This window comes from Eublepharis macularius, chromosome 11 (assembly GCF_028583425.1).
Source record: "Eublepharis macularius isolate TG4126 chromosome 11, MPM_Emac_v1.0, whole genome shotgun sequence".
Classification (NCBI taxonomy): Eukaryota; Metazoa; Chordata; class Lepidosauria; order Squamata; family Eublepharidae; genus Eublepharis; species Eublepharis macularius.
This window is the reverse complement of record NC_072800.1, coordinates 57029982-57043696: the sequence shown is the minus strand read 5'-3', so window position 1 is coordinate 57043696 and position 13715 is coordinate 57029982. Positions and strand designations below refer to the sequence as shown.

The 13715-nt window shown below is 38.5% G+C and overlaps 1 protein-coding gene across 1 annotated transcript in view; it reads right to left on the bottom strand.

Moving 5' to 3' along the window:
* The window catches only part of THSD7A (thrombospondin type 1 domain containing 7A), a 378974-nt gene that overhangs the window by 96369 nt on the left and 268890 nt on the right, over positions 1 to 13715 (bottom strand). Inside the window, exons 11-13 of the mRNA XM_054991106.1 lie at positions 9682 to 9916; positions 7134 to 7249; positions 1873 to 2005 (exon numbers count right to left, since the gene is read on the bottom strand). Coding sequence (XP_054847081.1) covers positions 1873 to 2005; positions 7134 to 7249; positions 9682 to 9916 — 484 coding nt within the window. The remainder of the gene's footprint in view (positions 1 to 1872; positions 2006 to 7133; positions 7250 to 9681; positions 9917 to 13715) is intronic.

The window sequence follows — 13715 nt, the reverse complement described above, 5'->3', positions numbered from 1 at the left end:
GCAGGCAGACATTGGGTTCAGCCAGTGGGGAAACACCACAGAACAGAACCAAGCAGTACCCAACCATAAGGCATTCTCTTGTTTCAGTTTATTTCAGATTTGGTGGAGTTTGCTTGAAAAATCCTCCCAGATAGCCCCTAGGTGGTTTTCCCACAGGGAATAATGGAGATTGGTTGGGGTCACCTTCTTCAGAGGCTCATAAAATTGGCCAATCATTATGAAACTGGAGGGAGGCTTTAGAGGACAGACAGGAGGAGCAGACACCATGAAATTTAGTGAAATTTGGTTGAAAAATGACTTCCCCCAGCCCAATGGAGAGCCCCCAGATTGGTTTTCCCATAGGAAACAATGGCTGATTTTTACTAAATTTCTGCTATATTAACAAACCAGACTAGATAATCAATTCAATATTCAGGGAATAGTAAATTTTTTGTGGTTTGATATTCCCAGTTCAGATTTACCAAATTTTTTTGTGCATAACCTTATTTACAAAGAGTTTTTTTAAACCTTGACCTGTATTCTGTATTAGCTAAGCCCACACTGGCCCCATCTTGGAGAAAAGGAGCCATTTGATCCAACCCAGTATATTTAAAAATAGTTTTATTGCCAAGATGTCTGCCATATAGTTCATTTTGGAATTTCATCTCCACTAGCATTATGCAAAATTTAAATTTAAAAGATGCTTTCGGTGAATGAGCCCTTCTGTTGTTTTTCTCTTGGGAAGTCATGTTAATTACTGGAAGACTCCAACACTATTATTATTCCATAGAATATGTAAAACACAGGTAGTCTGGAGGATATTTTTATGAAAGGAATAGTGTTGTAGTTTTAACATCTCTGAAAACTTTCTAATTCGTGTTTATTGTATTCTTTTAGTTTTATTGTCATGTTTAAAAATTGTACAATCTGCTTTGAATCTTGGAGAGAAAGGCGCATGATTAATGACGTATATTGACTCTGATGAGATGAAATATTATATAAATACTTTAAATCAATCAATCAGATAAATACATAGAACAAACATCTGAGTGGGACAGTTCCTGCTCTTGTGGAACTCTTGTTTAAAACCTGATTATATGGTATAGGATACTCTGTGCCAATACTCTGCTATCAATTAGTCAGACAGTGCGGCTTGCACTAGTCTTGCAATCATCTCTGTATGACATACAGACAGTGAGTGTGTGTCCCCAGCATATGAAAGGACCACAGATATGTGGGCTGCCTGAATTGGATGCAGAAGGCAAGCACATCCAATCCTCAAAGGAAGCACTTTGTAGACATTCCCTTTGTCTGCCATCTGTTGTACATCATCATCACTATTCCATTATTATTCTCTCTATAGCAAGTACACAAGGTAACAGCACTCTTGGGTGTATCTATCCTTCCTTCTACTACAGTGGAAATCACCAATAAAGCCTACAATGTATTTCTAAAATCTCACTATTCCCCCCCTTCCAACTAAAAACTGTTTCTGGAGTTTGGCCATCAGAATATTAACACTAGATTAAAATAATGTCCGACCTACTGGCATCAGTATTCTATGAATGATGTTACCAGACATAATGAGATCAATTCACCAATGTTTTGCCATGAGGTAATCATGGCATTTGAAAGCAGCCACCGAATGTTACTGTTTGAACAAGCCATTTTCACACTGCTAAATTGAGATGACTAATTGCCTGTGAAACACAGGCCATATCCCATTATGAGAAGAAGGAATTATCATCAGGGCTCACAGAGATTTTCTTTCTTTCTTTTCCCACACTCAGAATGGCTTCTCATACAACAAAACAAATTTCTCCTCTCCCCAGAAAACTGATATTTAAAACCAAACAACCTTTGCTTAAAATTCTACAGTCCATTAAACATCACCTGTAAAAACTGCAGACAGGAAGAGGTTCACAATCCCTTTCTTCATACATAGTATCTGGGCAATCACGGCCACCATTTGCAGGGAGTTGCAAGCTGACACGATGCCGAGACTGCTTTGTTACTGTAGCAGTCCCTGCAAATGAGCAAAAAAAAAAATGTTTCACTTTCCAAAATTTTTTTAGAAGTTGGACCTTTATAATTGGATCACAGTAATTATTGGTAGAAAAGACACATTGTGTAAAATGTTAAGATTTTTTTCCACTAGTACCTTAAAGACAAAGTAGATGTCCAGATACCTGAAGTGAGCTGTGGCTCATGAAAGCTCATACCCTATCACTAATTTTATTAGTCTTATAAGTGCTACTGGACTCTTGCTCTTTTCCACTGCTACAGATATACTAACATCGCTACCCATCTTGATAGATTTCCAGGGTATGAGCTTTTGAAAGTCAGAGCTCCCTTCTTTAGATAACTTTAGAAATGAACCTATTTTTTATTTTTTTATTTTTTAGGTTTTTTATCCAGCCAGAATGTGGGGTATTTAAAGTAAGGGTGTGAGGTATAAAATGGTTACATTTGTTGCTTTAAAAACAAAGGAGAGTTTTTTAACCCTTAAAGGAAAACATAAGAATATAAATTATTGATCATGGTTTTAAAAGGTGATGTTGCATGTCTCAGAGAAACTATCTGTACCAAATTCCTACATGTTACAGGTTATTAATAATCAATGGACTTCGCATTAAAATATTCTTGCAGAGATAAAGAGCGTATTGATGTTATTGAATTTTCTAATAGCTTCATAATACAAACCTTGAAACACACAGCGCTCTTGTCTCTAATCTGAGATGGTCCCCAGAGTTGTTCTTTGATTCAAACTGTGGTTTAAGCTGGAGAACTCCTCCCCCTTCCCAGCTGCCTGCTGAAATAGTACAGCCAGGGTCCACTTTCTCTTGCCTTCTCCCTCGCTCCTTGTAGCCCAACATACTATGGTAAAATCCCAGTTGCTGGGGTAGAGGGGGGAGAAAGACCAGCTGCTAGGAAGGGACTTCTCTCACTGCATTTGTTACCACCAAAGAGTGAGGTTAGAGATTGGACAGCTGAGAAAGGAGGTCAGAGGCTCATAAAAGCTGAGAAGAGGTATTCTGAACTTGTTATGCTCCCAAGAGTTCATCAAGCTCCTAACTGGACTGGAATCTGACTTTGGAAAAACCAAGCTATTTTCCAATGTCTTCAGGAAAATAGCTTGGTTAGCAGGACCCAGTTCTGAATTGTGCCCCAGGGAATCTGTTCCATCTTTAGTGTAGTATCATTGAACATATGTTCAGCGTTTTTATACAAGTGATTAAGATGTAGAATTCACTACCAGAGGATGTAGAGATGGCTACAGGCATAGACAGCTTTAAAAGGGGATTAGACAGAGCCATGGAGGATAGGTCTATCAGTGGCTACTTGTCTTGGTAACTATAGGGAACTTTTCTATTCAGAGGCAGTGAATCTCTGAATACCAGTGCCAGGAGGCAACTTCAGGAGAAGGCATCATCCTCTATACTCTGTTGTTGGCTTTCCATAGCAACTGGTTGGCAACTGTGTGAGACAAGATGCAGGACTACATGGACCACTGATCTGATCCAGCAGGGCTCTTATTATGTTCTTCTTATATTACTATTAAAAGAATTATTGCCAAGCTGTCCCTGAAGAATGAACATACAAAAGTAAGCAATATAATAGCTTTTAATGGTTTCTTGCTTTATTGGTTCATTGTTTTCGAGTTTTGTACGCTGCTTAAAGGAATGCTCTGTAAACCTTAAAAGCCTGCCCACGTGCAAGTCAGAAGAATTTGACCTAGCAAAAGATATCAGATCGTCCTTGTTTTCACTCACACTTACACAGGATGGCATGCAACTGTGTACACATCTACTACACATGATATATTGTAAAAGTCTCCTAACCACTTGAAAGAACAAAGCAGGTGATCAAGTCACTCTTGGAATATTTGGTTGCCCTTGTGGCTTCTTCATAAAGTCTCTTTATGTGCCATTTCTGTGTGGTGATATTCTTCTGAATCTCTCCCTACATTGACATCTGAGAATGAATTTGCATACAACATTTTACTCTGACCACAGGAAATTCTCACCATCCTTGGACACATTTGGATGGGCAAAATCCCCAACTGTGACTTCTGTCATAAGTGTAGAATGCAACCACCACCATTTCTGCTGCTGAGAATATATTCACTTTTTTCCTTCTCATTGCAGGAATACGGAATAGGCTGAGTCTACACTTGGTTTAGATAATTTATTCAAATCCCACAATTTACACTTTTTCCAAGTTGAATCTGAGTTCTCACAGCTGGCAGAGGTTGTAGGAGAGAACTCAAACATCCTTATTGTTAACATTAAGAGGAATCTACTACCTTGCAATACACTGTACATTTATGAAGGATGTCCTACATATTTCTTGCAACACCAAGATATCAGTGAATTTTCCCCAGATCTCAAAATAGTTAATCTATTTTAAAAAGGTCAAAGATGCACTTTTTTCTTGTAAGCTTGTAATCCAAAAGTAGCATGAACAAAAATAGTTGGCAACAAAGCGGTGTTGCTTTGATTGATAAAGATAAAGGCAGAAACCAGTGCTAGGTCTTCTGCTGAATGGGCAAGTATTAAATAATTAATATTGCTTATTGACAGATGTTATTAAGTTCATTTTGCAGAACTATCAGCCATGTCAATACATTCGGCCATTCCCACAATTTCTACATGTTCTTATGTGTGCAACTGAATCTCTGCATAAAGACATCACTATAAACATTAAAAACAAGAGATGGCATTACACGTTGTTAAGAGAGAGCAGCAGAAGCCCTTCACAGATGCCTCTAATGTTACCATACTGGATATTTCATTGTGTTTGCCATATTAAAAGCAGCATGCTCAATTTTTCCCTGCCCTCACATCAAACCTTCCAGGCTCCACATGATCTTTAGTTTCTCAAAAGGTTACAAGTTTAATCTGTCTAATCCTTTATTAGTTAGAGGATAGTCTAATCACTAACCAGAAGGGCTGTAAATGTGACTTCGTATGTGTCTCATTTTTACAAGACAATTAGTTGTGAACTATAAAGGGTATCTTTTCAGTACAGCAATTCCATCCTTTTTGACAATAGGTGGCATATATCACAGGGGGATTAAGACACCTGAACAAGGAATTATGTTACTGACTGCAGCTATGATGATGGAGCATATTAAGATGAATGCCTTCCACTAAGATTAGAAGGAAAAAGGAAAAAAAAGAAAGAAGTATCTAGTAAATATTAATTCAGTAATTTCTTTCCCTTACAACACAGAAGAAAATCAAACAGTACTATGTACAATGTGTAACTAGTACAGAAAGCAGGATCATTAAACATCTGGCAGCATGTGCTTAAATAAGATACTTAACGATACAAGTATGTGTGTTTATTCTTTAGAATTTCATTCCCTCTCTTGATTTCCTCCTTCCAAGGAAACAGACAAAAGAACAGCAACCGCCTTGACCCAAAGTACGAAAATTAAATTTTATAATGGGGCATCAGCTATCTGCACCTCTGCATGATATCCCTATGATACAGTTCTCCAAGTATTGCAGTATCACAACCACTGAAATCATTCCAAAGGGCTGTTACCATAAGCTTTGCAAATATAAATATTAGATACAAATGCACATCAAACTAAAAGGGGAAATGAGTTAAAGATAGTATTTTAAGATATTTGTTCCTCTGTATTAACATTATAAAGAATAGCATTATAAAAAGTAAAGGAATTATGGCTATCACTGGATGGCGACTATGTGACTCTTCCTCTTTCCTCTAAATCACTGCAAGGCAACAGGGATCAACAACACTTAACTAGTTAATTCATTGGCTGCATTGAGATACCATGATAAAAGAACTTATTGATACAAATCCTGCTTAGTCTATCAGATAAAATTTAACTGGCCAGTTTGTTCATAAACCCCAATTAGTTTTCTGCTTGCCTCCTTTTCTACCTCCAAAGAGAATCTCAAGGTGCTTTTCTAAGCTTCCTTGTGCTAATACAGTTTCACTATGTACACCACCTTGTCAAAATTAGTGGGTTGCAATAAATGGGCAGGAAAAGGATGGAGAAGTCTAAGACAGGTTAAACTACCTCCTCCTCACTTTTGGCTGAGGCTCAGCACTCTACCCCCCCCCCATCTAACTGCTTCACTACATTCTGTAAACCCTTTTATTACAAAACAAAATAAAGCTTTTATAGTCCCCCCCCATCCACCCTTTTGCCATTTTGCCACATTCCTTAACCTTGCTTTTTTCAGAAACTAAATACAAGACAAAGAAAAAAAAAGACAAGAAGAAAAGTGTTTGGATAAGTTGTTGCCACGTTGTTATAAGGATTATCATTAGTGTTTTTAAGTGTTGGGTCATGAATATGAAACTTATGTGCATTTTACATTGGTTTCTGTATGTTATCATTATTGAATATTGTTTCATTCTATGCCCTCAGTTTGGGTAGGCTAAAAATATCATATAAATAAATAAAATATCACGTAACAACCTTCCCACCTTAATTAACCATGCCAACTGTTGCACAGGATCTTCTTAAATGTATGGGATCACTCATTCACACACCAGAACTCCATGTTTGTAAAGGATTTTACTATATTACTTGTCTTGGGTAGATTTATAAGTGTTCATTCTGAATTAATGAGCAGGGATGTGATATACCAAACCATGTTCTATACCACTATATTGCTTTAATCTATACACAATATTTCCTTACTCTGCCTACAGTCTCAAAGGCACAAATCTACTTCTTCTGTTAAAGCCTGGTCATTTTGCTTTTCGTACTCTGCAAACTACTAATAATTTATTTCCTCATAATAGTAAAAAAGAGTGATATTTCTCTTATCAAATGACAAGGGAACAGCACCAAAGAATTTTTAAAAGAAGCCAAGATAGCAAACAGGATAAAGGTACTCTTAAATAATGACACTTCACAGTAGGGGCTTTCAATATGCCTTGGGGCCCCCATTCTGTAGTATGTTTAATAACAATTAATCCAGCCCTAATGAGTATACAATACCCAGAGAGAAATGCATTTTTAAAAAGCCACTGTGCTAACTGAGCGAGAACAACCCAAAGACCATTAAGCATTCTAAAGTCACACTGAAATCTCCAAGCAGAAACCTTGATGGCATGTGACATTGGTCACAGTGTGAAGTTGACATCAATAAACACTAAGGTAGTACCTTCTTGACATGATAACGGGCATGGTGTCCAGTCACTGTAAGGAGTCACAATGCAATCTTTTCTACAGGGAAGCAAGCAAGGTCTAACAGTTTCAGGACGAAGGCTTTCAGGACACCTAAAACAAACAACAACACAAAAGAGAGCACAAATTAAGTGGCAGGATATGCTGAATGTAGGCCTTCAAAAACTATTGTATTAACACACCTACTCTGTCTTACGTGGTGACGGAGATAATTCAAATAGGACTTCAGGATAACTAAAGTTTGAACAATCATATTGTCATGATCATTTATTCCAAACTGTCCTCCCTACAAATGTTTTGGGTTTTTGTTTAGTTGTGTACATCCCACAGAAGGACCTCTCCATTCAAGTTGGCAAAAAGGCCATTCTAGCTACTTTGCAATAATCTCTAAAGTGCACCTAGAAATGTTATTTTCCTATGTAATTATAATCTGGCATGCCTTATCTCAGTAAAATGATGCTTAATTTTATCAAAGAGGTAGGATTTTTTTTTGGTGGAAGTTGAGTTATTACACTTGGAAGGGTCAGCAGTAGGGATGGCCATGAACTGAAAGATGAACCAAAATTAAGCACAAACCAGGCCTGTTCATGGTTCGCGAATCACGGTTTGTCAGATCCCATTTCTGACGAACCGCCACAAACTTTTAGGCTGGTTCATTTGGTTCGTTTTTGGTTTGTCACTGCAGACAGCCTGGTGTCAATCAGTTTCCTAGGCAACAAGGGGTGGACTTCCTGCAGACCTTCTGCTGACCCAGAAGTGAACTTCTGCTGACCCGGAAGTGATGATTTTCTGACCCAGATGTGACGTTTTCATGAACCAAATGAACCGGTTCGCAAACCGGGGCAGGTTTGTGAAAGTTTGTAGTTCATGGTTCGTGAAATTTGTCGAACCATGAACCATATGGTTCAGGTTTTTTTCCGGCTCATGCCCATCTCTAGTCAGCAGTAGGGGTGTGCACTCGTCAACATTTCAATAAACCTGAATTTTTTGTTTACTGAATCTGAGGGGAAAAAATCTCAGATGGAGTGCTGGAGGGGTCCGTTCTCAACTCAACAGAAGCAAACTGAAGCAAGGGAATGCCTTGTGCTTGTTTACTGCTTGGTTCTGTTCTATGGTGTTTCCCCACTGGCTGAACCCAGCATCTGGCTTCTGTGAATGACACTGGTTCTGTTGGGCTAAGTTGCAACAGTGTTGCTTGCTTCAGTCTGGTTTGTGTGGAATGGATGTGATTCTCTGATGTGGTGCTGGTCCCCTTCCTTCACTTTTTGACTTTTTTCCCCACAGGAAACAATGAAGTGGCTGGAGGCACCTTGTTCAGGGGCTCATAGAATTGCCCCCCCCCCGGCTCCAATCTTCCTGAAACTTGCAGTGACTTTAGAGCACAGTCAGGAGTAGGTCCCATGAAAATTTGGTGGAGTTTGCATGAAAAATGTCATCCCCCAGCCCCTGGCTAGGCCCCAGATATTTTTCCCTGTAGGCAATAATAGAGAATGGCACCTTTTGGGGGGGTCCCAGTGGCATAAAATTGGCCACTGGGACCTAATCTTCATGAATCTTGAAAGATCTTTACAGAACAGTCAGTATTAGGTTCCCACTGAATTTGGTAAAGTTTAGTTGAAAAATTACCCCTCCAGGCCACAAGATATCTCCCAGAGTGAATTTCCCATCGAAAACAACGTCTGAATTTTACAATTTTTTTTGGAATATTCAGTAAAAATTCAGAATACCTGATTTTTGATTCAGAATACCTGGAATTTACCAAATCAGCCAAAATTCAGTATTTTAATCTGAACTCTGAACCGAACTGCACACCTCTAGTCAGCAGGATCACAGTTAAGAAACCTTATATGAAATCAGAATTGCTGTTCAGTTCAGGAACCCATACCGAATCATCTGGAAAATATATGATATCTGGACTGAACCAGGAGGTGGTAAGCTGCAATTCTGCCATGTGACACTGATGCATCAAAGAATTCAAACAAAATTGTCACTAATACAGTAAGCTACTGTAGTTCAAACTAGACTATTGATTTTTTCCCTTTGCAACCTTATTCAAGGTTAAATTAAACTGAAGTAATATAAAATGAAGTCTGTAACTTTGAAAGTAAGGCCAATAATATTGATTTTGTTATATCACACTAATCATTTTCTACTAAGGGGAGTTTAAAAACAGAGTTCTCATTTAGACTTTCATATACATCTGCTCTTTAAAAACTTACTAAGTGACATTAACATGATTCAAAGACCAACTGACATATTTTTATCCTTGTTTCATCTGCTACCTCTTTTACTATCATCATCGCTCACAACTTTATTCTTCACAGCTATTTACAGAATTCAAAAAGGCAAAACATAAATTGATCAGATAAATGTAATTTGAATTCTTGTACATTTGGAAAATTAACCCTTTTTATATCAATACAGCTGTGTTCCAAGAAAATTTCATGAAGATAACAGGGAAAATGCAAATACTTAAGAGTTTTGGACAACAATGTTTTGGGTACCAGAAATTCCATTATGTTTACTTTTTGGGTCCTACTTGTCCCACGTTGACCCTCACACAGATGACTTTTCTTGTTTGCATCCCAACTGCACAAGTGGCTTCCCCATTCCAGCTGGAAGAAGAATTAAATGCTGACACAGAGACATCCTCTATACATTGGCCCCAAGGTCCTGTCTGCCAGTGGTACACTGTGCAAGGATGTTCATTGCAGGTGCGTGTTTCCTGCAACATGCTGATGTTTGGGCATTGAAGTCCTCCTGGAAGAAACAATAATTATATAAAGACACTATAGCAGGGGAAAATACCTGTTGTAGCTATAGGTTTTGTAACTGAACAGTCAAGTTTCTTGTTTGTTCTCAGGAGGTAAGATTTCATTCAAGACAACTAGCAAACAAAAATATATAGTGCACCAAGGCTTATTTCTTACTTAGGTACTTTCTTACTAAGTACCCGTCTTACTTAGGTACTTTCTTACTAAGTGCACCCGTCAACATTTCAGTAAACCTGAATTTTTTGTTTACTGAATCTGAGGGGAAAAAATCTCAGATGGAGTGCTGGAGGGGTCCGTTCTCAACTCAACAGAAGCAAACTGAAGCAAGGGAATGCCTTATGGTTGGGTACTGCTTGGTTCTGTTCTATGGTGTTTCCCCACTGGCTGAGCCCAGTGCACCTGGCTGCTGTGAATGACACTGGTTCTGTTGGGCTAAGTTGCAACAGTGTTGCTTGCTTCAGTTTCAAATTGCAGGAGGAGACTCACATAAATTGCACACTGTTCTATTAAAAAAATAGTTCTTCCAAATAGAAAACCAGGTGTCTGGAAGCAAGGCTTAGCCTAGGTCGTCTTCTAGACATGCTAATTTTCTTTGTACAGGGATTATTTAATAGAGGTACATTTCATCATATGAGCTTCCACCTCACTGAAAACCAGGGCTAAGACATACCACAAGGAAATCAAATATCATACAACTTTCTGAGTTTAACTACACTTAACAAAAAACTGGTTGGGGCTGAATTTTAGATTTGTTGAAGTTTTGCAGTGATAAATGGGATGCATTAAATTATATCTTGGTGTTAAACCAGGGTGGTTACTAAGTGTATCATTCTTTATTGTCTATGGGTATGAGCATGTCTTGCATTGAGACTGGATAGCAAACAAATGTGGAGGTCTTTAAAATCTGTCTGATACTGAAGAGTGTACTGAATAATCAAATAATATTGAATAGTTATTTTAGATCCACATGGATATCACAGCAGGTCAAAAGTAGACATGGGCACAAACAGAAAAAAACCCGAACATGATGTTCATTGATCATTGCCATCCACGAACAGGGACTCACGAAAAACCACGAACATGGCCCTGATCATGAACATGTTCATGGTTGGCTGTTTGTGGGGGCCAGCAGGCTATCCTCCAGCCATCATCCAAGTCAAGATCCCTACTGCATCACTCTCAGAAACCTGACCTGAGCAGGCACCAGGAAAGGTACCAATAATAAATAATAGCTTGGTTCAGAGCCTGGCAGCCTGGAACTTGAAGGGGTAGATCTCTACTGCACCACTTCCAGAAACCTTACCTGAGCAGGCAGCAGGAAAGATACCAATAATAAATAATAGCTTGGCCCAACAGCAACTGTCACTCTCCCTCTCACTGTCTGCAAAGTCAGAGCTGGGAGCCCCCCTCCCCCCTGCTATTTGCTCCCTTGTTGTAACAAATTTGGAGCTCCACACTTGAAAGAAAGACCTGCCTATCAAGCTAAATTGGGCTTAGATTGGGGTTTCCAGGGCAACAGCAGGAGTTCAGACATAGTTCAGACAATCCCTGCCTGAGTTGCCATGGGAATTGATTGCAGGTGCCAGACTGTCTGGCTTGATGAACAGCAACCAACAGCAACGAACAAGTCTTGCAACAACCACCTGTTCGTTTAGAATGGGACCTCACGAACAGCTTGTTCGCAAACAGCAGATTGGGCTGTTCGTGGCTTTGTTTTGTTCATATTGCTGTTCGTGCCCATCTCTAGTCAAAAGTAAATATTAAGGTGCAGTAACAGAACCAGTAATAACAGGAGGAGATATCCATTATTCTGATTTCTAGCTGGTACTACTTTAAAGATCTTAGGAATCCTCTTTTGTGAAAACTTAATTGGGCCCCATTTGTAGACAAATCTGTGAAAACTAGGTTTGCTACTGAATTTCACAGCCTCATCAGTTTGACTCAGAAATCCTTATTTTGATTTTGTTTCTTCCATGAGGAAACTGAAGTCTTTAAATTTAATACCAAAACAGGAGTGAGAAGGGTTAACAGTACTATAAGGTCTTTCTGCAAAAGAAAGAAAGAAAGAAAGAAAGAAAGAAAGAAAGAAAGAAAGAAAGAAAGAAAGAAAGAAAGAAAGAAAGAAAGAAAGAAAGAAAGAATCATTAGCTGGATAATGTTATTAATTAATTGAGGGCCAGTTTCGTGTAGTGGTTAAGAGCAGTGAGATTCTAATCTGGAGAACCGGATTTGATTCCCTGATCCTCCGCTTGAAGCCAGTTAGGTGACCTTGGTTCAGTCACAGTTCTTCCAGAGCTCTCTCAGCCCCACCCACCTCACAGGGTGATTGTTATGGGGATAATAATAACATACTTTGTAAACCACTTTGAGTGGGTGTTAAGTTGTCCTGAAGGGCAGTATATAAATCGAATGTTGTTGTTATTAAAGTTATTATTTTTGTATTTCATGTCCATGGAGTTCAAAAAGAACTTCTTTAATTAAAAAAAAGTCTTCCTCTGATGTCTCTCCATTGGAAGAACTCTTTCTCAATCAAAGCAAGTAATCTTGACAGAAGAGAGTAATTGGATCCACATCCATATTTAGATAGTGGTTAGAGAGATAAACAAGGGAGAACAAATTTCAAATCTACACTCTGCTGTACATCTCACTGGGGACCCTGGGCTACTCACATTCTCTCAGGGTTCAACCCTACCACACTGTGTTGTTGTGAAACAAAATGGATGAGGTAACCAACCATCCATAATGCAGAGCTCCACTGAGGAAGGATGGGCATAAAAACATGAATAAATAAAACATCTGACTGCATCATCTTCTGTACCCCTTTCTAAATGTTATGTACACGAATCATCTAAATGTTTACAGATATGATTCAAGGGTTCTACCACAAATGGGAGCAGATATATGTTAAAATGCTTATGCAACATATTGATCTCTTAGGACAGCTGAGATCTAGTCTGCACCAATTTGACCATTTAATCAAGAATAATAAAAGCTGAGTTCCACTACTGATCATTGCCCCCACTTTGCCTAAAGCTGAAGTTCTAGAAACAGTGATTCATTTGGTTATTCAGTACATTTTTATCCTGCCACTCCTCCAATTTGCTTAGAGCTGGCAAACATGATTATCTCCCCTCATCCATTTTATCCTCACAATCACTTTGTAGGATAAATTAGGCTGAAAGACAGTGACTGGCCCAAAGTCACCTTAGCGAGTTTCATGGTGAGTGTGGATTTGAACCTGGGTTATAAATTTACACACACAGAATCTGGATTCTATGAACAAGTTCTGTGGGCACTAGATAGTCTGCCATTGATCACACTTCCATTTGTGCAAAGTCAATAATTTTCAAGAGGCCCCTGTGCAAATGGAAGAAAAAAGAAGTGTACTCCAAAGCAGAGACTATCTAGTGCACATAGAACTCATACAAGCTATAAATCTGCTTATCTCAAAAGGATTTACTCCAAATCAGAGTTTTTAGAACTCCAGAAGGGAACATAACAAGAACATCAAAAAGACTCTAGAGACGGAATCAAGACAAATAAATTCCTTTCATTCAACAATCCCAGAGGATAACACAATTTTCTTCCTTTCATATATGAGATCCCAGACAGTTACTTTTGTATTCAATTAATTAAAATTAAACAACTTTTAACACCCATTAGCAGCTGAGAGAGCATGCCTATACAACAGCACAGAATATTAATTGGTACTACATTGCTAATCTACTATCAAAGCATTAATTTATTCATTAGAGTGGTTAATCAGCTAAATGCTTTCAGGCCTA